Genomic DNA, 27816 nt, shown 5'->3' with positions numbered 1-27816 from the left:
ACGAAACAAACGAGAGAAAAAAAAACAATGGGAACAACAAATGCTTTGTTTTGTAGCTTGGTTTTGGTTGGTTGTTTGTTTGCTTGCTTGGTTCAAAGGGGGGAGTTGTTAAGGACCTTTTCTTTTTTTTTTTTTGTTAAAATGTCTTGATTTTCTTTTTCCAAAATTATTTTGGGTTTTCTTTTTTTGTATTTATTTATTTGCAATTAGGGGAATGCATAAATGTTTATAGCAATAACTTTTTCTTTGTTAATTGTAGTTTTGTTTTGTTTTTTTTTGTAAACTTGGTTAGTTTTTAGTGAATCCTTTGTTTAATGTTGGTTAGTAGTAGCCTCTTTTTCGCTTTCATTTGGAAAATGTCTTTATTTTTTACTCTTATTGTTGTTGTTTTTCTGCTTAATGCACTTTTGAACACCTTTGGGAGATTAGATATTAAATAGGTTTGTTTTATTAATTAAGGTAGTGAATAAGAATTTTATAATAAAACCACGAAGTTATGAATGAATGCGTGAATCGAAAAATATAGTTTTTTTATGTAAAATATTTTAAATAAATATAAAAAACATACAAGGCGCTAAAAGAAGCAATGCATGCCATGAATTAACCAAATAAATGTACCCCTTATAAAATGAAAAAAGATTGTTTACTTTAACTCCATTTCCATACACGAAAACCCGCAATGAAATGAAGGGAGCACTCACAAATTTGGCGCTCTCTTTTACTAAGAGAATTTGAGTGAGTAAAAAAATAGCGGCATGGTTGCTAGTCAGCCCCTGGCTGAAATGTTGATTTTGAAGTACTGCCTTGTAAATTTAGACATTTCTACGGATCCCATAGTTTCTGGGGATAGTTTCTAGAGAAGTTCTCTCCGAGTGAATGTAAATTTTCTCTCCTTTAATTGTTTGTCTTTAAAAAACAGCACTGGGACACCACAAATGTTATACTATTTATATGGATTTCAGAGTTAAAATTGTGGGATGTTTAAAGATGTTCTTTTCTGAGAGTTCACAGCAGAGGCAAGGATATTTTTAAAAGAATATTTTTTGAAGGAACTGTTGAACTTTTTTGGATATTTTTTGAGCCACTTTTTAATGAAAACATTGTATCAGTATCAGCAGCATCAGTATTGTTTGTATCGATTTTAATGTATATTTCTGGAAAAACAATCGAAGCCTTTTAAGGTTGGGTTTTTAATGAATATCTTCTGAAGTTTAGAAGAGACTAGAGACGGCTAAATTTTTTGAATAGTTTTTTATTTATATTCTTTAAAGGCTTTAAAGTACCCTGATGTGAACTTCAAAAAATATCTTTTGAATGTCCAAATCAGCCCTAAACCAAGATTTTAAAAAATATTTTATAGGTGCTTATACGTGAATTTTAAAAATATTTTTATAGGACAAGCAGAGCCAGCTGGGCCATAGTCGATTTTTTTCCAAAGAACTTGCAGACCCATAAACATGGATTTTTATGAAATATTTTTTAAAAGGTTAGAAAAGTATCGTTTGGATTTATAAGGAATAATTTTGAAGGACTAGCAGAGCCTTCCAAATGTGGATTTTTTCAGGTATATTTTGAGGGAATTTTAAGGATTTATTTCTGCTCGGCCGAACTTACTCCATTTTTACTTGTAGTTCAGAAGAGAAAAACGTCTGTATTTACCTTATATTCTTTAAAGACTCAAAAGAAACCTAATGTGGACTTTAAGAAATATCTTTTCATGGTACAAAAGAGCGCTTAACCTGGGTTTTAAGCAATATTTTTTAGAGGCTTAAAAGACTTAAATGTAAATTTTCAAGGAATTTTTAGAACACACGAAGCCTTAGAAGTGGATTTTTAAGGAATGTTTTCATAAGGACCAGCTGGGCCATAATCGAGGATTTTTTAAAGATTTTTTCAAGAACATGCAGACCCGTAAACTTTAATTTTTAGGACATTTTGTTTTAGAAGCTCAGAAGAGTCTCGTTCTGGATTTATAGGGAATAATTTTAAAGGACTAGAAAAGCCTCATATATGTGTTTTTTTTTTTCAGGAATATTAAAGGATTTCGGTCCGGATCGGCCAAATTTACTATTTTGTTCTTGTTTAAAGTTCAGAAGGGACCTAAAGGCTGATTTTTTAAAAACATTTTTAAGTCACAGTCAATGTGTTTTTTATTTATATTCTTTAAAGACTCAGAAGAAACCTTATATTTTTTAATGGTTCAAAAGAGACGTAAACCTGGAATTTTAAGAAATGTTTTGTAAAGACTTAATGTGGATTTTCAAGGATTTTATACAACAAGCAGAACCTTAGAAGTGGATTTTTATGGAATATTTTCTAAAGAACATGCTGGGAATTGGATTTTAAGGAATATTTGTGATGGAATTTTAAGGAGGACAAGCTCAAAATTGTATTTTGATTTTTAACAAACATTTGTGAATGACTTTTAAGAAATATTTTGAAGGAGTCAATTGTGGATTTTTAAAAAATATTTTTTTAAGGAATATTTTTGAAGGACAAAAAGAACCTTAATTGTATATTTTAAGGACAAATAAAGCTTTCACCGTGGATTTCAAAGTAGGACAAGTGGAGCCTCAATTGTGGATTTTTAAAAAATATTTTTGAAGGTCACGCAGGACTCTGAATACAGATTTTTAATGATTGATTTTGATGGCCAAGAAGAGACTCAATTGTGAGAATTCGACGTCAATTTTAAGGAATATTTGAGAAGAACTTTTATTCTTTTGTCCATTTGAAGGACAAACAGAGTCTTAAATTTGGATTTTTGGAAAATATTTTTTATATGCATAGAATAGCCTCAAAGGATCGTTTATGTTTAAATAATATCTCTTCAGGGTCTTCCATAGCTATAATGGTAGATTTTTAAACAAGATTTTAAGAAGTTTTTTTTAGATAAAGCTATAATCGTGGATTTATAGAGAATATTTGTAGAAGGATCATTGGATAACATCCCTTTAAGGACTTTTATAGAACATTTTTGAAGGATTCTTGAATAATTCCTCTTCAAGGAAGATTTTCTAAATAACATCTATTCAAAGACTTCCAGAGTTATATTCGTTAATTTTCAACGAACATTTCTTTAAAAGAACCAATACTCAATCGTGGATTTTCTAAGAATATTTCTTCAAGTACTTTCAGAGCTATAGGTATAGAGAATTCCTCCAAAGACTTTTGGAGCTATAATTGTTGATTTTTTAAAGAATATATCTTCATATCATAGATTTATAAGAACATTTTTAAAACGTACAGACCTTACAAAATTGATGGATTTTTAGGAATATTTTTGACGAATTATCAGTCCAATAACCGTGGATATTAAAAATATTTTTGAATCCATGTCCATTTAGCGTCTGTTGGAATTGAGACAAAGCTCGCCCTATTAAAGATAGGGTTTTCAAATTTTGCACAAACCAACATCCCAGTATGCTGGGTATTTAAAATGGTATATATCTGTCCACATTCAGGTATGATCCCCATATAACCTATCTGTTGTTGTTTTTATACCCTCCACCATAGTATGGAGGGTATATTAAGTTTGTCATTCCGTTTGTAACACCTCGAAATACACATTTTAGACCCCACAAAGTATATATATTCTTGATCAGCATAAAATTCTATGTCGATGTCCGTTCGTCTATCCTTCTGTCCGTCTGTGGAAATCACTCTAGCTTCCGAACGAATTAAAGTAGATTGATAAAATTTTGCTCAAAAGTATGTTATGTCTGCAGGACTTTTAGTATTGAAAATGGGCCATGTAGGTCCACGTTTTGGTATAGCCCCCATATAACGGTACCTCCCGATATTCGGTATTTTGATTATTTATTTTATCGAATTTATTCACCGGAATTGTTTCAATTTGGTATTTGATGTTCATAATGGATACTACAACCTAAGACTGAAAATTTTCTGTGCAGGTCCACGTCTTCGTAGAGTCCCCATATAACGGTACCTCCCGATATTCGGTATTTTGATTATTTTAACGAATTTATTCACCGGAATTGTTTCAAATTTGGTATTTAAAGTTCATAATGGATACTACAGCCTTCGACAGAAAATTGTCTGTGCATGTCCAAATTGCCCCCATATAACGGTACCTCCCGATATTCGGTATTTTGATTTTATCGACATTATAACCGTTTTTTTAAGTTTCGTATTTGAATATTGTAATGGCTTATGACAAATGTCACCTACGCAGGTTAATGTCGTCGTATAGACCCTAATAAAACAGCTACATTCGGTATTTTTAAGATTTTAACAGAATTTTTACGCATTTTATTGTTTTTGAGAATTACCAAATTCGTTCCAAATGGTGGAGGGTATTCAAAGTTCGGCCCAGCCGAACTATAAGCTATACTTGTTTTAGTTTTTAGCTGTGGCTTCAATTTTTAATAAAAAATCAGCTATTCGAAATTTTTTTTCCAACAAATGTGGAAAAGTGGCATTTTGACTATTTAGGTTACTTTGTAGTGTAAACTCAGACATTCTTGTCTTTCATAGCTTTTTTATGGAGGTGTCGAGGATTATCATATATATTTTTTATTATAAACAATTAAAACAATAAATTACAATTTTCCGCGTAACTCCTCTTCCCATTCAATGAAATTTAATGACCCATAATCTCCCCTCCTTTTCATTGATGTCAAATTCGTATTTACACAAAAATTTAGCATCACTTCAAATTACATTGTTTCTTTTTTATTTCAAGCCCCTTTCGCCCCACTTCACTTCTTCTCCCATTAGATCCATATACGCTCGGATGAAGATGCACAATCGTTGTTATCAGAAGTGACGTAGACATATTCCAGAGAAGAAAAAAAAAACAAATACAACAAAACTAACAAATGAAAGCCCCAAAAATGAAAACAATACCAAAACGTTTCAAATATTATTATTATTATTATTGTTATTGTTGTTGTTTGTTGGTTTTTGTACTTTTTCACAGCAGCATGCAATAAATGCAACAACTCTCATTACAGCAACAAGAAATCAGGAAAAAAAGCAAAACAAAAAAAAAAAGAACCAAACAAACCATTTCAAATGGAAACCAGGCGAAATACAACGACAACAGCAGCAGCACCACCACCAGAGTACGCAGCAATGAAAATGAATGCAGGGAGATAACAAATGAAAACAAGAAAACAAACAAACACACGAACGAAAAACGAAGAGTTCAGACGACAAAACATGAAAACCATTTAAAAAACAATTCATGAAAATATGAAATGAAAATGTCGAAAAAAAAAACTTGAAAAAAGTGGGAGAAAGGGAGAGATGCAGTTTTTTTATTGGCCGTGATAGGGTTATGATTGGGGAACGTTTTAAATTAAAATCAAAATCTCGGAAGATGTTCTGTGGCCCACAGGGCTTTTTAATAATATAAAAACAAGTTAAAGAGTATCAGCCGGTTTTTTCGAAAGATTGATACCTTCAGCCATTATCCGCATATTAAAATATATTTTGACATATTTTATTATTATTTAAAATGTTGACACTCTATAGGAAAGCTACCGATTGAGTGGAACAACATTGCCATTTCGCTTATGACCATAGTCTGATATAATCATTGAAGATTTGGATAATGTGAATATAATTTTTGAAAATGCCCAACTTTTTTGGAAAACTACCAGAAAGAGTGGGTCAACATAAACCGCTAAACACGATTTTTGCAGAAAATCTCTGATTTATTTCGCATGTACAGGGTGAGATGAAAAAACTGCAACCAATTTAAGAGTGCTGTCATTTCTAAGCCACTCGTCCGACAGCTGTTGAAATCATTCCAGAGCTGTCTCATTATATTGTTTACAAGCGTACAAAATCATTTTCGTGAGAATTTTCCACAAAAATAGTTATTCGTAATGGAATTCAAGCGTGATAGTGTGATTTCTTTATATTTGGCTGGAAAACTACAAGTGGCTATCGTTAGAGCACTCCAGCATTAAAATGTGAATAAATCTTTTGTATCTCGTACCATCGCTCGTTACCGTGATACTGGTAGCTAAGCGCGACGTCAAAGAAGTGGTCGGAAGAAAACAGCAACATCAGCAGAAATGGTTCGAAAGGTAAAGAAGCGACTTGATCGAAACCCGCGTCGCAGTGGCCGTGAGCTGAACATATCGCAATATTCCATTCGACAAATATTGAAAAATGAGATCGGGGTAAAGCCATTGAAATTCCAAAAAGTGAAAGAACTTACACCACAGCTGAAAGAAAAAAGACTCGAAAGTGCTAAAGAGTTGCTTCGCTTGGCCGAAAGTGGTGAACTGCTGAAATTGGTTTTCTCTCTCTCCGATGAGAAAATATTCGTTGTCCAGCGGTTTGTAAACAAACAAAATGATCGTGTTTACTTGTCAAAAAGGTCAGCTGAAAATGTACACCTTCGGTTGGCCACCAGAACTGGTGTGGGCCATAACGCCATAACAGCCGATGGTCGCTCTCCGCTCGTATTAATCGACCGTGGCTTCAGAATAAATGCTGAATATTATCGCGAAAATATTCTGAAAGGTGTATTAAAGCCTTGGGCACGCAAACATTTTGGCCGCAGACCTTGGACATTCCAACAGGACTCAGCACGCGCCACCCATGAATGCTTACAAAATGAGGTTCCTCGCTTTATTTCCAGTGCACAATGGCCACCAAAATCTCCGGATACGAATCCGTTGGACTATTGTGTCTGGAGTATTTTGGAAAGCAAGGTTGACACTTAAAAATACCAAAGTTTCGATCACCTCAAGCAAGCGTTTCACCGGTACCTGAAGAAGTGGTCCGCTATACTTCATTTTCACACCAGACTTTGGCTTAATTAAAACTCTGCGATGTGTGTAATTTGAAGAGAACCTGATCTGATTTTGCGATCGTTTGGTTATTTAAAACTTTGACCCTTTTTGGGCGAGCTACCAGAAGGAATGGTCTGTACCATCTTTATAAAAGATCTTGTGTTGATGGAGATATAGAGATGTACCAAGTCTGAATGGAATCAGATGTTCATTTTCCGTTTTATGAGCTTCATGGATACTCAAAAATTTGACCCTTTGTGAGGGATGTACCAAAAAGAGTGGACTGATATATCCCATCTTCACACCAGACCTTGGGTTAATAAAAATGTTGTGATGTGTGTAATTTGAAAAGAACCGGATGCTTATTTCGGATTTTATAATCGTTTTGGTTATTTAAAACTTCACCCCTGTGCGGTAGAGGTATTTGAAGGAATGGTCTGATCTCTACTTTAGGACAGATCTTTTGTTAATGGAAATATTGAAATGTGCTAAGTCTGAATGGGATCGGATATTAATTTCGTGTTTTATGAGTTTCATGAATATTCAAAATGTAGACCCTTTGTGGGGGAGGTAACAAATGGAATGGCCCGATATATTCCATATTTAAAGTCAATCGGACACTTACATCACATTTTGTATGAGTTATAATTATTCCAAATATTGACCCTTTGTGGGGAAGGTACTTGATAGAGCGAACCTATATTGTTCATTTTCGCACCTGAATTAGCAATGATTCAAATATTAGGATTTGCAAAGTTGGAGCAAAATCAGATTATCCTTTCTGTATCTGTGCAGAATATATATACATATATATATTTTTTTTAATTTCGAACTTTTGAGAGGGAGGTACCAGAAGGAGTAGACCGATATATTCCATCTTCACACCAGACTTTGGGTTACTAAAAATATTGTGATGTGTGTAATTTGAAGACAATCGGACATTTAGATAACATTTTATAAGAGTTATAATTATTCAAAATTTTGCATCTTTGTGGGAGAGGTACTTGAGGGAGTGTACCGATATTGTTAGCACTGACTTAGCACTGATGCAAATATTACGATTCGCAAAGTTGGAGCAAAATCGGATTATCCTTTGTCTTTCTGGGCAGTAAATTACTTTCTTTGAAAATGTTGACAATTGTGGGGAAGGTGCCAGAAGGAGTGGACCGATATTGTCCATCTCCGAACCGGATCTAAGTTTGACAATAATATTGTCTGCAACGTTTTACATTTGGTTCCACATTTTCTACCAGAATTTCCGTGATTTCCCTGTTTTGCTCAAAAAGTTCCTAAAAAATCGACTTTGGAACAAAACGTCCAATGTAAGTCAGCATCAGAATCATTCCCTTTACATTTCAAAATATTATTTCAATATTCCATTTTATTGGATTTTATTTTTTTCTCCTAAATTAATTACCCGTTAATTGCTGGAAACATTGGAATTAACAAGAAATACAATTCTGTGTTGGCATTTGTTAACAACCGACTTTCTGAACTTATTTATTGTCTGTGACGCTTTGTTGGTTAAATTTTCTAGGAGAGTGGAAGATGGGGTGGAGGGAGAGGAGCAATAGAGAACAAGTAGAAAAAAATGGGAGGGGGGCTTTGGAAGACACAATCATATCTCTGTTTGAGATGAGGGGGGGGGGAGGGGGGGAAGTTCAATTACCATAAAACCTCAATTGTGCAAAGTAGGGGGAGAGATGGAGCAACAGCGCCACCATCATCACCACCACCAGAACCACTGATACTTGTGTTGTATCTGTGCGTGCGTATGTGTGTGTTTATTTGTTGTTCCTCCTCCGTTCAAGTGGCGCTTTTCAATTTAGTTTTTATTACCAAATTTGAACTCATTTTTAGCGAATGGTTTGTTTTCATTTTTTTTTCTCATCTTCTATATCTCCTCTATTTTGTTTTAAAATCGTTTTGCTTCATTGTCAAAATTGTTATTTGTTTTTGTTTTTACATTTAAAGTTGCAGTTGGGGAAATGACTGTGTACAACCATTTAAACCCCATGACCTCTGAACTCCTCCTTATTTTCTGTTATCAGCATTGTTCCACTTCATTTATTTATTTGTGGTTGGCTATTGGTTGGTGCGCATATTATCTAATTACTTTTTAAAAATTGACAATGGGTTTTTGTTGTTGCTTTTTGTTTTTTTTTTTTTTTTGTGGCTTTTTGTAATGGAAATAGCCCATGTGGAGTGGGAGGAAGGTTACTTGAGCTCAAATGACTTTAAAATGATTTTTCGAATTGTTGGTTGGGATTTGTGAAATTATTTGGAAAAAAATGTAGGGTTCTTATTTGGCTGTATTTTAGATATTTCCAAGAATATTTTTAAAGCAACTGCATGGCCTCGATTGTGGATTTACTGAAAACTATTTTAACAAGCTATATACCCTCAGCCAATGTTCGATTATTTAAATATATTTCAACTTCTGTTATAAATATTGAAATTGTTGACCTTCTAAGGAGTTGATTCTGAAGGAATGGACCAATATTGTCCATATCGTATCGGACCTAAACAAATATGGTATAAATATTGAGACGTGTCAGGTTCGGACTATATCGACTACCTCCTTCACTTTATATGAAATATGAGATAATTGTTCGAAAAAGTTAAAATGTGCGTGAGGTTATAAATATAGTCGACCGAAGTTTTCCATTTTCATACTTCATCTAATACAGATAAAAATATTGGTATCGGCAAGAAAATCGAACATTTATATCCAATTTTATGCAAAATCATAAATTCAATATTTATTTCAGGCTTCTTGTAAAAAAGTTGTAAAAAATCGCCGACTTGTTTCGCAAGTTATGACAGATATAAGTATTGGAAATTGTGACCATTTGTGAGTGAGGTACCAGAAGGGGTTGGCAAATATATATCATCTTCACAACAGATCTTGCGTTAGCAAAATATTTGGATGTGGGAAATTTGAAGAGTTTCTTGAGCGTTTTAGTTTTCAAAAATCTTGAACCCTATGTAGGGGAGGTACCGGAAGAAATGGTTCGATCTCTACAATATTTATAACTGATCTTGTGATTATGGAAATATTGATATGATCCAAGTCTGAATGGGATCGGATGTTAATTTCCCGTTTTATGAGCTTCATGGGTGTTCAAATTTTTGACCCTTTGTGGGGGAGGTACCAGAAGGAGTGGACCGATATATTCCATCTTCACACCATACCTTGGGTTAATAAAAATATTGTAATGTGTGTAATCTGAAAAGAACCGGATGCTTATTTCTCATTTTTTGATCGTTTTGGTTATTCAAAATTTTGACCCTTTGGGAGGGGTACCTCCCTTGTGGTCCGATCTCTACAATATTTATAACGGATCTTGTGTTTATGGAAATATTGAGATGTGCCAAGTCTGAATGGAATCGGATGTTAATTTCGTGTTTTATGAATTTCATGAATATTCAAAATGTTGACCCTTTGTGGGGGAGGTACCAGAAGGAGTGGGCCGATATATTCCATCTTCACACCAGACCTTGGGTTAATAAAAATATTGTGGTGTGTGTAATTTAAAAAGAACCGGATGCTTATTTCTCATTTTTTGATCGTTTTGGTTATTCAAAATTTTGACCCTTTGTGAGGGAGGTACCGGAAGGAATGATCCGATCTCTACAATATTTATAAATGTTCTTGTGTTTATGGAAATACTGAGATGTGCCAAGTCTGAATGGAATCGGATGTTAATTTCGTGTTTTATAAGCTTCATATGTATTCAAAATTTTGACCCTTTGTGGGGCAGGTACCAGAAGGAGTGAACCGATATATTCGATCTTCACACCAGACATTGGGTTAATAAAAATATTGTGATGTGTGTAATTTGAAGACAATCGGACACTTTCATCACATTTTATAAAAGTTATAATTATTCCAAATTTTGGTCGTTTGTGGGGGATGTATTTGGTGGAGTGGACCAATATTGTCCATTTTCGCATCGGACCTAGCACTGATGCAAATATTAGGATTTGCAAAGTTGGAGCAAAATCGGATTATCCTTTGTCTTTCTGTGCAGTGAATTATTTTCTTTGAAAATGCTGTGGGAGGTACCAGAAGGAGTAGACCGATATTGCCCAACTCCAAACTTCATCTACGTTTGACAATAATATTACGATGTACTAAGTTTGGGCCAAATCGGATACTCCCTTCAAGAGTTATCGTGCGCACCAGCCAGCCAGACAGACATACGGACGGACGGACATCGCTAGATCGACTCCAAATGTCCTGAAACGGGTTTGGTCTAAAGAGACCTAGGGTCTAAAACCGTTTTTTCGATGAGGCACGTTTTGGCCGTATTAAATGATATAAACCCTCTCTAGTCAAAAGGCTGAGGATATAATTACTGTCGATTTTGTGCTCCATAATATTTTATTGAAACAATATTTTTAGGCGCCACCAGAGATATAATCGTCAATTTATTACTGAATTTCGAATTTTCAAAATTTAGATAGCGAAAAATAAAATTCAAAATTGCCATACTTCATCAGATAGGCTCCGTTCGCAATACACTGGCGATTATTTTTATTTGCCGCTCAAAATCCATTTACACTTCAAACTAATTTGCCTTTAGACGCTGTGGGTGGGTGAGTGTGTGCGTGTGCATGATTATTTTTTGGAAGGATGTTTCTTCGCCCTGGCACTAACATCGTTAGCCTATAGGCCTGTGTGTCTGTGTCGTATGCACTAACATTATTCCATGTTCACTCTCTCATCACCATCCTCCTCGTCATCATCATCAACAACATCTTCTCTCAAGTGTCAGTATGAGTGCTCTTCGCCTGCTTACACATAATTAGCGTTAACATTAGAGGTTGGTGGCTGGATGGCTGGCTGGCTGACTGACTGGTTGCTTGGTTAGTTGGTTTGAAGTTGAAACTTGCCGCCAACGAGGGTTGAGGAGAAGGTGGAGACGCATAAATATTGTTTGGGCAATGTGGCCGACCACTTTCATTTACCCCAACCTCCCCCCAAAAAAATTAGCATTTGAATTTATGTAAAGTGGTCCTGGGAATCGATTATGGATGAATTGTTTTCGTTTTCCAGCCTCCTTAAGTTGCATTTAAGTTTAAGTTGTTGTTTTCATTTTTGCGTTCGGTTGGAAAAGCCACTGAGTGTGAAAATTGGTTCAAATATTTAACCCATTTAGAAGAGTGGGGTATAATTAGCTGTGGGGAGACGTAATGTAAAAGGATGATACATTTTTGGAAGATTCTTTAAGTAATTTACTGAAAATTAAGTTGGTTTAGTGAAAAATCGGTAATCGATATTGTCGGTAACAAAATATTTGAATATGTAACGTAACTTCGAGATTAGAAGTAATTTTAGAATATTGGCAAGGAAATATATTACAAAAAGTATACTTTGCGATTTTCACAACAGACAAATATCGCCTACCACTTTTAAAGCGAGGATAAATATAACGCTTTTTCGACTAGCTTCTGTCATCGGCTGCTTTCTTTGTATAGGCAGCCCACGCTCCTTTATTCTTTTCCGAAGAAGCCAGCGTTTTCTGTATTCTCACCTTTAAGGTAAGGTCACATTGAGCAAATATTTGACGAAAAAGTTCAAATATTTCTTTGCCACCATCTGACCACAAAATATTTTTGTAGGGCAAACACAAAAACAGCTGTTTTCGAGAAAACAAAGTTATTTGCCTGCAAAGAAAATTTTAATCAATGTGGCCACAATGTGAACACCTGTAATCAAATATTTTCCTCTATTTAGAGTAAACATTTATTTGACCTTACAATGGTTTTGTATGAGAAAACAGTGAAAAATAACTGCTGTTGCATTACTGTTGTCAGCTTTTTATATTTAAAAATCATTCTATTTAGTTTTATTCGAACTGCAAATGGAATTATTCGAATTACAAATAGAATTCTCAATTTACAACTGGATTGAAATTCAATTCAACTAGACATATTCGAATTATAAACGCAATAATTTGAATTACCAATGTATTTCTCGAATTACAAATGGAATGTTACCAATTAAACCCAAAATTATTCGATTTACAACTGAAAAGTTGTATATTAAAATCCCAAGAGACGTTGATCGCTAAAAGCGTTTTTATTTCATATACGACATTGACATGTAAAACAGCTATGCAGATAAACGTTTACCTACATAAAGGAATAATTGAAAGTTAAAATGAGAAGTAATTCCAAAAAAAACTAATCAATAAAATGGAAATCGAATATGAAGTGCCGCAGAAGAAATCTCGGGGAAAGCCAAAGGTTGCAAAGGAGTGGGCAGAGGAAGATATATTTAAACTCATTGCTCTAGTGGAGGAACAAAATTATCTGTGGAATGCGGGATGTTATGGATACCACAACAAAATACTAAAACAAAGTCGGGACAAGGCGCAATTGAACCACCTAAATGGAGATTTTTTAATGTCATGAAGTTTGTAGGACGAAATGAAGAGGCTCAGACGCAAGACACAATTTCATCACAACATAAAATAAAAAGCGTCTCTTCCTGCTGCATAACATCTTTTAAATATTTCGACCAAACAATTTTTTGTTTTTTGACAGTTTGATCAAACTGCTTTTTATTCAAATATATTTTTCAAATGTGACCGCACGACAAACCTGTTTTGTCATTGCTTTATTTGCCACTATTTGATGGTTGTTTGAACAAACAAAATTTGTGAAATAAATGTGAGCAATGTGAACACAAAATCAACTCTGTATGAAAACAACATTTTTGTGGGAAAATATGATAAAACATATTTGGGTCAAATATTTGCTCAATGTGACCTTACCTTTAGTCTTTTCAACACCAAAAATCGATTAATCGAAAGTTGACTTTTAGGGATATGTAGGTCGAAAAGAAAGGCCGAATATAAAACTTTTTAATTTTGTGTCTGTTCAGAACGATACCCGATTTCCCCTATATGATATCGAAAAATATTGCAAAACTAGTAGATTCTTGCAGGTCTGGAACATACCATTTGTCTTTAGCAAAAGATTCGACATTCTGATCTTTCAATTTTATCCAATGAGCCAATATCTTAGGGTATGTATTAATTCCAAAGATTAAATTGTGCAACACAACAAATTAAAACAGAAATTTATAAAAGTGGGTTAAAATTAATTGGAAAGTCTAAATAGAGGGGGCAATTGTTTTATTATTTCTTGAATTTCTCACATTTTTGTTTTCAGCAAAATTGATGATAATAAGACGAGGATTATGTTGGTAGAAAATTTTAACACTCAAGCGAGACATCAAGTGGGTCTTTTTTAGGTGGCCGCTCGATTTAGGTGGCCAATTGTCTGGTCTCGGGTGTTAAATAAAATGTTCACTAAAATCGCCCCTTAATAAGTCAAAATATACCACACGCCATACAAGTGAACCTGTACTCAACATTTACAGTTACGTTACGCTTCAAAATTTGGCACAAGAATTTTTACTGTGACTAGTATGGTTGATATTGATGCACGGTGCACGTTCTGGTATAGCCCCCATATAACGGTACCTCCCGATATCCGGTATTTTTATCATTTTTGCCATATCTTTTCCATAGATTTGTCTAAAAATTAGTATTTGTGGTTTATAATGGGTTCGCGCTCCCTACAGCGCATATATAACGCCTAGCCACCGATATTCGGTATTTTGATGATCCTTGTCACATTTCCCCACGAAATTGTTACAACATTTGGTATTTTTGATAACAATCCTTATAGTATAATATTGTCTATATAGGCTCCGGTTTTGGTATGGACCCCATATAACGGTTCCGCCCGCTTTATGGTTTTTGAAAAGTTTAGCTGCATTATCAAAAGTTCTAAATGTTTTATACTTGTTGTTTGTGTAAAACTGTCAATATTGAGTGATCGTGGGTATCCTACTTAAGAATTTCCAACGCTAAAGGTAATTCAAACGAATAGTCGTAAGTCGATCTACGTATCCCTAATTTAACTTCGTTACCTAAAATTCAACGTACTCGGTAGACGTTTTTCATCATAGCAAAGGCTAAAGTGTATATAGACAAACGAACGCTCCACCGCCTATCATCGAAAAAAATCGGATCAGCAGATGTCGTCTAACTCGTTGCAGGAATATGAGCGAAAATATTGACGTCACTCCATTTTAAGATGTTAGAAGTATCAACAACTCTAGGATTGTTGTCAGTTGAAAACTGTTCCATAATAAAACTTGTTACGTGCCACCTGATACGGCGCTATGGTGGGGTTCCAACTAGCTCAGTCGGGGCACCGCTTTAGGGGGTGCCCCGACTGAGCTAGTTGGAACCCCACCATAGCGCCGTATCAGGTGGCACGTAACAATATGGCGCCCAAACCAAAAATTATTGTCCGATCGTCCAAAATTTTTAAGGCAACAAAACATCAGCCACTTCTTTGGTGCAAAAACAAAGACGCCAAAAACATTAACATGACGCGGACAAATAAGTAGATACGTTGTGCAATAACACCTACGCACAGAATAATAGACCATAGGGTGAAATATTTTTAAACATAATATTACATTTTCAAAGTGCTTACGGATATTGCATCCACATATTTTAAAAAAATCTGTGATAAAAGTGCAATATTTAGTTAAGTAATTAGAAAATTAGGATATTATGTTCCATAAGTTAGGGTCTAGTGCAATAGCTCTTGTTCGTTAATTGTAACAATGAATGTATTGTTTTCATGACCTGTTTTTTATGTTTCCTGTCCTTTTTGCATAGAGATACAATAGATTAAGGATGACATATGGGAAGGTGCAATATCTGCTTTGACCATGGGTGTCATTGACTGTATTGTGCAATTTCTCTTAACACGAGATCTTTTTTCGTCTTAATGGAAGAAAAATGCCGTGGTGTTATTTCCTTTAATGTTTTAACGTTTCTTCAATGTAATGTAAAGTCCTGTCTTCAATACGCCATAACAACCTTTTTTTTTAAGGACACTTACTTTTATTATAGCAAATACCACACACTTTATCTCGCATACAACTGAGATTACATCCTATTACCTCCCATATTTGTAATTGTGTTGTGAAAGTAAACTAATTTTGTTTTTATATTGTTGTTTTATATACATATTTTTATATTATATTTTATTAATTTATTATTTAATTTTTATGCTTGTTTTTTAAAACCGTTTATCGTCTGTATGTTTGTTTGTGTCGTATGAGAAAACAATTTTTTTTATTGATAGTTTTCTTAAATATTTAAGCTTTCATTGTATTTGTTTATTATTTATTATTGTTTTAGTTCCTTTTTATTTATCGAGCCATATTTAGCAAATGAGTTTTCGTGTTTTATAGTTTTGTGTTACTTTTATTATCCTACATATTTAGATTCGTTGTACTATTTTTAGTTATTAACTATTTTCAGTATATATGTTTTGATTATTTTTATTTTTAAATTCTTGTGCTTCGCAATTTTTTTTTAATGAGCGAAAAATTAGAAAATAGTAAAAAGAGGAGTAAAAGAAATAGATCACTCACATTCGATGTAAGCAGATCTTCTATTTCTTCGCCAATGCCGAAACTAAATAAAAAACAAACAATGCAAAACCCAAATGCCAATGTCGAACCCACGATTCGGGATCTGTCAGGTTCTATTACCAATTCTGATAACCGACAGCCTGTTTTACAGTCAAATCCATCCACTCATCCGGTCGAAGTAGACAATCTGGTTAGGAGTTTAGTTCAAGAAAGCCTGAACCATGCGACTTCTAATTTACACTCAATGGTACAAGATAGTGTTGCCAAAGAGATGGAGAAGATGTATGGAATCATAGACAAACTAAGTGAGGCAGTTTCAAGGATTTCCGTTGATGGACGTAATACTGCCGCAAATCCAACAGCTCAGCCTGAGAGTACAAGACAGTATTCGCGCCCATCTGAAACGTATAGACCATCTAATGATAACTTTGTACCTCAGTTTCCACCTCAAAATAGGGACTATAACCCAAACCTACATCGGCGAAATACCATCACACCCTCTATTCTGACGTTTTCGAATGGTCCGGGATTAAGAGTCGAAAGGTTTGGCATAAATTTTTCTGGTAGACCGAACAGCCTAAGTGTAGAAGATTTCATATATCGCCTGGAATATTTCCAACGTCATTATGATTTAGCATGGGAAGACATTCTAAATGAATTTCACATGCTAGTATCAGGTCCTGCAGTAGAATGGTTTTGGCTACAGCAACGTAATAATTGTATTTCAGATTGGCAATCTTTAAAACATGGTTTAATCGAGAGGTTTAAAACTAGACGCACCTGTTTCGAGGAAATGCGAGATCTACTCGAACGCAAACAAATGCCAGGGGAGTCAATTGATTCTTTTTTCCACGAAATCAATTTGATGAGATCGAAGCTAGAAAGACCTGTTTCAGAAGTTGAAATGATTTCCCTAGTCAAGAAGAATTTACGCAAAAATCTATCGAGCATCGTCTATTCTATGAATGTGTCGTCTCTTGAACAGCTGAGGGTAGAGTGTTTAGAGGTAGAGCGAACTTTTTTTCGACGGGAGCAACCCTCCATACAACCCCCTAAAGCGGTGCCCCGACTGAGCTAGTTGGAACCCCACCATAGCGCCGTATCAGGTGGCACGTAACAAACTGTACATTACGTGATGCTGAGAGCCACCCATGGTACAAAAATACAGGTAAACGCTTCAACGCTTAGAAACATTGATATGTCAAAAAAATTAAATGTTTTTTAAATATACGTAGATTTTTATAGGTTTTCTTTTACGACGTCATTCGGAGGTTATTATAATTCCCGTTTTTCAACAATTTTTACAAATATAAATATTTTTCATTCAACATTTTCACTTCCAAAATTGGTTTAACAGTTCATTGTTCCAGCAGTTGTATCGATGCGTCTACCTATATTATTCTACCATGGAGCCACCGTTATAAAAAGACAAAACTAACTTTCCGTTGTCAAGATATTTATTGATTAGTCAAAAGTCGACCTACGTATCACTAATCTATTTACATTTTCTGGTTTACCTATTGAAATTATTGCGAAAATATTACCTCAATTAGAAAAGTGTGTAATTTACCAAAAATAGAATATGTTAATTACACAACTCATGGGCAAATTTCTTAAAAAGTAAATACTAAAATTATTTTCAAAACAAACTACAAACACCAAGACCTTAGATCTTATTTTCAAGGTAAAATCCAAACGAGAGAAAAAAAGAAACAACTTTCGAAACAATCAGATTTTGCACTGCAATAATATTTCAACGCATCGTAAATTTGTTGTTGTTTTTTTTTAATTTGAAAATTACGATTCAATGCCAAGTTGTTAATAGTCAGACTGTTGGGCAGATAGTCAGTCAAAGTGCCAGTCAGCCAACGAGCAGTCATTGAAGTGAAAAGAAGCTAAGCGAAAAAAATCAGATATGTGCGGGTGGAAATACAACAGCCAAACGGGTAGTCATCGACATGGTCATAGTCCAAGCATCAATGAATATTGAATCATTCATTGCTGGGGGGAGGGAGAGGAGATGTTTCGCAAGAACAGATCTTTCAAGAAAATAGCAGACTTCTTTTTACTTTCTTTCACGTTTCTTTTTTGCATTTTATTTCTTTTTTTTCAGTTTGGTGGTGAAGGGAGAACGAACAACCAAACAATGCGACAATACAAGACGTCGTCGGGCGACAATGAGACAACAGCAGCATCAGCAAATGCAAGAATATTTTACAGATTCCAACCAAGTTTGCCAGATAGTCTCGTTAAAGAAAGAATGAATGAATAGAAAAAAAAAGAACAGTTCTCGCCAGCCAGCCAGACAGACACAATAGGAATGAAATTTATGAACATTTTATGTCGAAAGGTTGAGGAAGTGAATGAAGGAAAAGATGACAAAATAAAAGCGCTAAAGAGGAAAGGCCGAAAAAGATGAGGAAAAAACATTTTTTGGCAGCCACAACTGTCTGGCGTTTCTAGTACTTAACGTTTCGAATCACGAGAATGAAATACACATTTTTTGTTAGACTTTTAAATCACTTATAAAATTAGAATTTATATTAATTTGATACCGTTCCTTTTCCCGAGTCCTTTTTATACCCTCCACGTTGAAAAGGAGGGTATATTAACTTTGCCTACAAATTGATATTTGTAGCTAATAATGGGTTCTAGATCCGGTGGCAGAACATTGAATACTTAGGTCTACGTTTTCCCATAGCGTATAGCTATAACGATACCTACCGCGAATCGCCATTTTGATAATCCTAGTCACATTTACCCACGAAATTGTTTCAAATTTGGCATTTAAGAAGACTTGGTAGATGACAATCCTTGAAGTATAAAATTGCCAATAGAGGTTCCTGTTTTGGTATGGCCCCATACAAGGGCTCACCCACATTATGGTTTTTTGAAAAGTTTAACAGCATTATCCAAACAGTCTTAATGGTATTTGTAGTTTAAAGTGGAACACGTTTGAATTCAGATACTTTCACATAAAAATGTTTTCTTTACCCAAAGGAGGAGGGTTCGGCCCGTCCGAACTTAATGTTTTTTTTTTACTTGTTATTACGTCATATAGCTCCTAACTTATCCTTCTATTTTTTAGCATATGATTTATCCTATCCATGAGGGCCCGGTCCACCTAGAAATTATAAAAGGATTGGATATGTGAATCTGTACTGACGAATTTGAAGTATTTTGTTTTATACGCAAATTTTAGGCAAGCAGTAAAAATTCCGACTAGATTGAATGAAATGTAGTCACTTCCTTTTGCAGCAAGTCGGGAAGACCATATCTGGTGCCGTTGATAGGGGATAGCTTTCTTCGAATGACTTCATTAAAATTTCCTTTAAACAATTGCGACAATTCCAACTATAATTATTGGCACAATGTTGCAAAAAAAAGAAGAAATTCTCCAAAGTAATCTTTCCTTGTCGAAGTATTCAGAATATTCATGATTTCCTCTCTCGAAGGGGATAGCTTTCTTCGAATGACTTATTTAAAATCTTCGCTAACGTATTGCGACAATTCCAACAATAATTATTGTCACAATGTTCCAAAAGAAAGAAGAAATTCTCCAAAGTAATCTTTCCCTGTCAAAGTATTCAAAATTAGTTCTAGTTACAACAATATGTTCTCCGCCTCCTTACCCCTAATGTTGTGGTACTATGCATGTGAAAAAAAAAACAACTTAACTATCTAGATATGAACATGCTTATACAAAGTTTGACATCAATTTTGGCAAATTGTCAAGAATTTGGTGTCTAACAGCTCTCGTTCTCTCTGTCTCTCTCTCTCTCTTCGACAACATGTGGTAATCAAGAGAAACTAACACACAAACTACTACAAGAGACAGATAAATGTGGCGGAGGCAATGACGGTGACAAAGACGGCAACGACACCACTAAAATCATGACCACAAAATTATTGTTAATAACAAAAAAAAAAGAAAAAAAAAAACTAAGGAATAAATGAATTTTTGAGGCTAAGAGAAATTAGTGTCATAACTACAGTTTTGGGATTGTTCTTTCTAATAAAAAGTAAAAAAAGGGGCAATTCCGGCCAAGTGGTAAACCAAAAAGTAACTTGGAATGCCATTATTGTCGTTGCGACACACAAGTAACTAACGAACGAACTAACGAATAACAAGACTTGGCGGCAAGGCAATTTGGATTATGTGCTAATTTTAGTTTAATTAAAATAGATTATGCCGGCTGGCTGGCATGTTGACTGGATCGCTGGCAGGTTTCGTAGACAATTTGCTTGCTGTTGCTGGTTTTTTGTATTTCATTTTTAGCCAACATTGTTTTCCCTGTGACATTTTTCTTTTTATTTTCCTCTTTTCTTGGGCTATGGGTACCTGGGAGAAGAGACAGAAAAGTCTTCGGCCGACGTCTAGTCATCCACATCATCATCTCTTGCCGTCGCCATCGTCTTGGGCATAATATCTAGCTTTGTGTGGGATGATAATAAAATGTCTATGCTAATTTATTGTTTAGCTGAGACACAAAAATGAATTACTCTGCTGCTGCTGCTGGTATGAAATAATTCACAGAAAACTTGAATACATAAAACAAAACCCTCCTCTGCAGAACAAAAAAAATGCGTCTTTCTTTTCCTTTTTTATTGCCCACGACCGGCCAGCTAGCCAGCCAAATTTACAAGAAAAGTTTCATTTTGCAACAGTTAGTAATAGTTTTCGGTTTTTGGGAGATGGCGCGGCGAGGTCTGGTCATAAATAAATTTATGTAGAAAACTACACAATGGCGATTCATTGGTGTGTAACAAATGAACTTATCTAAATTGAAGAAAGTCAGAACTGGAACAATTATTCCAAATGTAATAAAAATTGTCTTTGATGTTTCTTCTTTTTCCTTTTCATTTCTTTTGTGCGTGTTAGCTCTTAAGACCTGAGACAAATCCAAAGGCCACAAAAATTAGGTTATTGAGAGATTATGATGTCCGACACATAGTTTTGGGATGTTCGGGGGATTAGAATTTAATTTAGAACAAAGAATGCTTGAATGTTGGATTTGTTTGGCTATTGTAGGAGCAAAAAAATAAATCAAGTGAATAAGTGTCTTCGTATTTTTTACAGTGCTTCTTTGGTTTATTCTTTGGTAATGTTCAAGTTATGGTCTATTTCTGTTGGCCCTTATTGGAATTCCAAATTTTGAAAAATAAGAGACCTTAGAACACTTTGTGATAATTTATAACTTTTCTAAAATTACCGAAAAAACACCGTCGATTATGAAAGTAGAACTAAAACCAGAAGACATGAGTATCGTCGTTTTGAAATTTTACTTCTTAAAGTTAGTTTAATTGAGGGGACAAGTGGTCCCGAACGTGAAATAAAATAATCACCGATCTCGCCCCTGAATAAGTCCATTGTTACGCACGCTGTGTGGCACCGTCTTGTTGAAACCACATATCATGCAAGTCAAGCTATTGCATTGTAGACTAAAACAGGTAAAAAAACATTAAGTTCGGCCGGCCCGAACTTTTAATACCCCCACCATTGGGAAAGAAAAAAATGTTGTATAAAAGTATCTGAGTTCAAACGTGTTCCATTTTATACTACTAAGACCGTCTGGATAATGCTGTTTGAGTTTTCAAAAACCCGTTGTATGGGGGGCCTCACCAAAACGGGAATCTATATAGGCAATATTATACTCCAAGGATTGTCATCTACCAAATCTTCCTAAATACAAGATTTGAAACAATTTCGTGGGTAAATGTGACCAGAATTATCAAAATATCGAATATCGGTGGGTATAGTATGTGCGTTATAGGAAAATGTGTACCTATACATACTACAATTACCAATTGTTAGAGAAATTCGTGGTAAAATGGGTTGAAAATCATCAAAATATCGAATATCGGGAGGTACCGTTATATGGCCAAAACGTGGACCGATACATCTCATTTTCAATACCAACCATGCGAGACACATTACAAATTGTTGTGGCAATTTTTGAAGTTTTACGCCAAATAATGTGGGCTGTGTCGTGATTTCAACAGTCAGACAGACAGACGGGCATAGTTAAATCGACTTAGAATTTTATGCTGATCATGAATATATATACTTAGTGGGGTCTACGAGGAATATTTAGGGATGTTACAAACGGAATGAGAGGAGAGTGTCATAATTTGCCATAATTAACCATGGTATCACCCCGCCATTTCTCTTGGAATACCATTTCCCGATAATCGTCTTCATGAGACCCATTTTTCCTTAATCATGGGAAAGCTTACTGACCAGAGTTCAGAGAGTTCACCAACTTTCGCTTCAGAGAACTACCCAACCCTTCTGATGTTTGTGTAGCAGGATACTCCGAGACATCATCAGAGTTGCAGCTCGCTATATACCAAAAATAATACCAAAATTTCCCAGCAGAGGCCGCGGGTCTAGCAAATGAACGTGATGAGCTCTTGCGTGCCAACCCTAATTATTTCACGATCACCGAATTGACAGTGGAAGTCAAGTCAGTGGAAGTTGATAGAGGAATCTAAGAGGAAAAAGTGGATAGACCATCTGAAGTTTTGCAACATTGGTACCGATATGAGTAAGCTGTGTGTACCGTTTAAATCGCTTACGAACCCTGGGAAAATAGAATGATGGGAACTCAATCACTTTGAACGACGTAGCAGTGACTGATGCGCTGAATATTTTCACCGACAATTTCTCGAGCACACCAAGAGTTATAGGGTAAAGCGAACAGTACTACATCGTATAAGATCTAACGGTAAGTCATCCAAAGCGTTGGGCCCAGAGGGAATTATAACGTTAAAACAACTGGATACGCCGTAAGTTGAGTACCTAACAAAAGTTCTCAACCTGTCGCTAGCCACCCAAATCTTTACCGATGCCTGGAAAATGGACCGGGTGGTCCTGCTTCTGAAGCCAAGCCAAGATGCCAACAAAGGTGAATCATGCACGCCATTTGCTTTTGTCGCCAGTAGCAAAGACTCTTGGGGCTTTGCATCTCCCCTTTTTCAGAGAAAGTTATCCACTTGCCAACCATCAAAGCGACAAAATGAAAAGCAGGAACAAGGCCCTCAAGGCGCTAGCCCAAGCCACAGCTATCTGCGACAAAATAGAAAGTAGGAACAAGGTTCTCAAGACACTTGGGATGCGGACAATTGACTAATTGACCTCTTATTACGCGATAGTTCGGTTTTGTGGTCAGCTATGCGGCTTCAGTGTGGTCAGGTAGTGGAGGAATATCCAGATCTGCCAACATGCTGCCCTGAGAACTGCGACAGTATGCCTCCTCACGACACCAGTGGACCATCTACCCGTACGTCAGCATAATCATATGCTTTCGATGGACTTCCTGTATGGGTGTCATCCAAACCATCATACGGTGGATAAAACCCCCACACCCAGTCATCAACAAGAATATATATAATTTAGAGAGGGAGATCCAACACTACAATAGAGAGCATCTGAGTGGCATTTATACTGAAGTAGTCACAAATGCCATCAATAATTATAGTTTGAATACCGTCCTCGGAGTTTATGTAAGAATTCGACTTCTGATGCATTCTGGGACCTGGTTACGATCTCGTTTAAAGGGAATTTTCACCATTTTTCCAAAAAGTACCAATAAAAAATCCTTTAGTGACTAGCACCAAAATAATCCTTGTGTTATAAGTAATATTTCCGAAGAAACTATATCCCTAAAATGCAAGAATTCCATGTGGACTTAATCTAAAATTATCAAATACTGTGGGTGAGGAGAGACCTTTCGATGTTCTACTATTTTTAGCTTTACATTCCCAATCTACTGGATTTTCCTGTAATTATCGAAAAAAAGTTGAATTTTGTTGCCCAGTGTTAACGAAATACATACCTTCTTCCTATTTACTATGAAATTAACACCCAATCCCAGAACATAGTGTTTATCTTTCCATACCAAAAAGAGTAAAGGCTTTGTTTTGCATTTCAGAAACTTCCTTCCACTCGTTCTCCATGTACACTGATTTTTGTTAATTTTGCTTTTATCTCACAAATCAAGAACTTGGCCCCTTAGCGAATCTTTAATACCCTACAAATCTTCGTCCACTCTGAATGCGTTATATTTGAAGCCTCTGTGTAAATTCCACTCCATCATGACGTCGGAGTTTCATTTTAATTGCTTCCAATGCAATTTAAGCACGAAAATCATATTTGGACAATTTTTAACACACAAATGGGACACTAGAGCCCTTAGCTAATCTTTAATAACCCAAAAACGATTACAATATGTTAAAATAACCACACTTGTTGTCAACTATCAACTAGGTACTGTACAAACATTATTTTCTTGCAATTTCATTCTCCTCTCAACACACCACCTGTGTTGGGAACATCAAAAAGTTCAGTGCGGCAGACGACAACGAAAATAAATGTTGAAAGAGTTATTTAATTTTCTAGACAAAGAAAAACTTGATGTCAAATAATAAATTTCTGTCGACATTTTTAAAGGTAAACAAAAGGCACTGCTACTCAGAGCAAACAAGCAAGAGAGAGAGAGATAGACGAAAGGAGATGTAATTGAAGGTTCATCTCAATTTCATTGCATGCACTCACTCCTCTCAATTCTTTTGCAATCAAACACCACTAAAGGCAACAACAAAAAAAATATACACAACAAACTCAATCACACACGCACACACTTGTTATCGAAAAAGGGGGTCGTCGTTGAGAAATGCACAACAAACAAGAACAGTGAAACGAAACAAACAAAAAAAAAAAACAAACTGAGAGGAAACAAAAAAAAAAGCGGGCAAATGGGCTGGGCGGCATTGAACAAACAAAAAAGGGACATGACACAAAATAAATGATAGCGCAGCAATGTTGATGATAATGATGATGGCCGATGATTATTAAGATATCAGTTTATGGTGTTGTTGTTGTTGCTGCTGTCTTTGCTAGAAATCTGAGAATCAATGTCGTCTCTCGCTCAAGAAATGAAAACAATGAAGCAGCATGTAAACAAAGTAAAATAAACTTCACAGGAAAGCAGCAGCATATTTTTCATTGTACACAATGGTTCAGTATAAAAAGAAGAAAACTTTAAAAACAAGGCATACACACACAAAATAAACAAAACAAAAGTAAACGAAATGAGCGAACGAAACAATAAAAACAACTGCAAAAATTTGATGAGTTCATGTTGTTGTTGTCGTTCTGCTCCAAGTTATATCTCCCCATTTATATTATTGGGACTTGAACAAACTGGACGAACAGACAGACAGGCAGGCACACGCAGGCAGTCAGGCAGGCGAACAAAAGACTACGTCGCAAGGACATATAAAGCCTACCTTTCCTTGAAATAGTCCAATGTTACCGATTCTGAATCGAATTCTGAATAATCGGGCAGCGAATCATCATCGAATGAACTCATGCCACCAATGATATTGGCATTGTTGCTAAGATTCAAATTGACACGGCTTCCATTGCTCAACAAGGACTGTTGTTGTTGCAAACCGTTTGGGTGTTGTTGCTGCTGCTGTTGTTGTTGCTGTTGCTGCTGTAAAAGTTGAGCTACCAAAAGATGCTGTTGTGGCTGTAGCGACGACGAATTGTTGCTAAGCTGAGAAATGGATTTTTCGTAAACCTTAGCCATTGTTTGTTGTGCTGTATACTCGCTCGTCGTGGTCGTTGTTGTTTTTCTTCTTCTTTTTTCCAATCCTTCGTGGTTTCAACTGGCTAGATTTTCTGGCTAGATTTTCATTCAATATTTTTTTTGGTTTTACTTTTTGTTAAAAACACAACAAACACGGTTGGTATTAAAAATAGAAAAATATTTTGCAATTTTCCTTTTGCCCACACCACACAACACAAACCCAATCACACACACTCACACAAATGCGCATATATACAAAACTGTGGCACGCACAATTATTATTGCTGCTCTTCTTCTAATATAAACTTTTTTTTGCTAACTTTGCCTATATGTTGTTGTTGTTATATTTTCCTTCTCTTCTTCTTTTTTGGCCAAAATGGCGTCAACTTGTTCTAATTATTTTATATATTTTTCTCTTAATTTCGATTCACTTTTCAATAACTTTCGCTTGAAATATTTGTGTTATTAATTTTTTCGGGATTTATGTTTGGTAGTCGAAGTTGTTGTCGTCGTCGTCGTTGTTGTCTTCTTACATTGCACCCACACGAGAGAAATTAACGGAAATTATCGAAAAGAAAAAATGATGAAAAATTATAAATTGTATATGGAAAGCGAACAACAAATTCACATTCAATTTTTCCCGTCCGTTTCGTATCTGTTCTGTTGTCTCTCTTTTCTTTCTTGTAACTAAAAAATTGAAGGAAAATTTGACGAAACTAGGTTTCCATAGATCTATTCTGAGAGCAGTTGTAATATGAGCGCTCCACCTAATGCGTGGCGTATGCGTGCGAATGTATTCATGACAAATACGTTTTGCGTATGGAAAAAACAAGTTCAAAACTTTCAACATACAAATTGGAAGTTACTTGGGATGACAATTAAAGGAGTGGGTACATAATAAAGCTTGACATCATGACTAGGCATATTATTGTCAAATTATAAGGAAAAACGACAGCAGGATTCGAATGCGGTTTTAGCATCCCTTAATGATATGTCACAAAATATGTCATGCGAAGACTTCAGGCTGCTTATGTACCTACATCTGTCAAATAAGATTACTAGAATTGTTGTTTAATTAATGGTCGGAGTTATGTGGCAAATTGGAATGGAGAAAGGATAAAAGATCAATGATAGAAGAGTTCAGGCTTGCGAGTACCCATGGTACAATGAATACAAGTTATGGTGAGAATACATAAAACGCTTTATTGACTGGCTTAAGTCATCGACTTGCTTCTTTGTAGACCAGAAAGGGTGTTTTAGGTTGAATTAGTTTGATTTTGGCCCTACGCTCCTTTTTTCGTTTTCGAAAAAGCTAGCCGTGCAGACGTGACGCACATCTTCGTCAATTCGTGCCCAATACCAATTGGGACGACTGCACCATCCTGAACGTAACTCCGCCGAAACTATTCTCATTTGCTGGCGTTCTTCAGCTGCAATGTATGGAGGGTGGACTCCGAGGACGGCATTCGTCCGGTAATTGCATCTGCGACGGCATCGGTAAGAATGCCACTCAGATCAGTCTGATAGGCTTCTTGATCTAGAGGTTCTCTCTTATAGCGTTGGAACTCCCACTCTAGATCATATATGTTCTTCCTGACACGCCTGGGTGGGGAAGTTGTATCCACCATATGATGGTTGGGACGACTCTCAGGGTAACACCCAAGCAGGTACTGCAACTAAAGCATATGATTATGTCACGTAAGGGAAGGACTTTCTCCTCCTCATGTAGATGATCCACTGGTGTCATGAGGACGCACACTGTCGCACTTCTCAGGGCAACATTCTGACAGGTATGGATATTCTTCCACTGCGTGACCCATGGCAGAAGAATACAGGTAGATGCATCAACGCTTGGGAGCATTGATATGTCAAAAAAATTTAAATGTTTATTCCAATATAGGTAGATTTTTATATGTTTTCTTATACTACGTCATTCGGAGGCTATTATAATTTGCGTTTTTCAACAATT

The 27816-nt window shown here is 35.6% G+C and overlaps 1 protein-coding gene and 1 long non-coding RNA gene across 6 annotated transcripts in view; both read right to left on the bottom strand.

Moving 5' to 3' along the window:
* The window catches only part of LOC101891271 (transmembrane protein 47), a 35373-nt gene extending 8832 nt beyond the window's left edge, over positions 1-26541 (bottom strand). For 2 of the 5 annotated variants that reach the window (XM_020034946.2, XM_020034947.2), the window contains exon 1: positions 26381-26541. Coding sequence is in view for 1 of the 5 variants with exons in the window: in XM_011292051.3 (XP_011290353.1) it covers positions 25543-25847 (305 nt within the window). In the remaining 4 variants the exon portion in view is untranslated. Of the gene's footprint in view, positions 1-25542 lie in introns of all 5 variants that reach the window. The other 3 variants (XM_011292051.3, XM_059126465.1, XM_059126467.1) reach the window with 3 other exon arrangements.
* On the bottom strand, positions 118-24160 carry LOC131804100 (uncharacterized). The gene is made up of 2 exons (XR_009342897.1): positions 24090-24160; positions 118-415 (listed from the first exon to the last, which is right to left on the bottom strand). It is a non-coding gene; the product is annotated as an uncharacterized LOC131804100 (long non-coding RNA).
* Positions 26542-27816: the final 1275 nt, after the last annotated feature.

Source organism: Musca domestica, unplaced genomic scaffold (assembly GCF_030504385.1).
Source record: "Musca domestica strain aabys unplaced genomic scaffold, Musca_domestica.polishedcontigs.V.1.1 39, whole genome shotgun sequence".
Classification (NCBI taxonomy): domain Eukaryota; kingdom Metazoa; phylum Arthropoda; class Insecta; order Diptera; family Muscidae; genus Musca; species Musca domestica.
The sequence above is the reverse complement of the archived record's forward strand: the minus strand, read 5'-3'. Positions and strand labels throughout refer to the sequence as shown.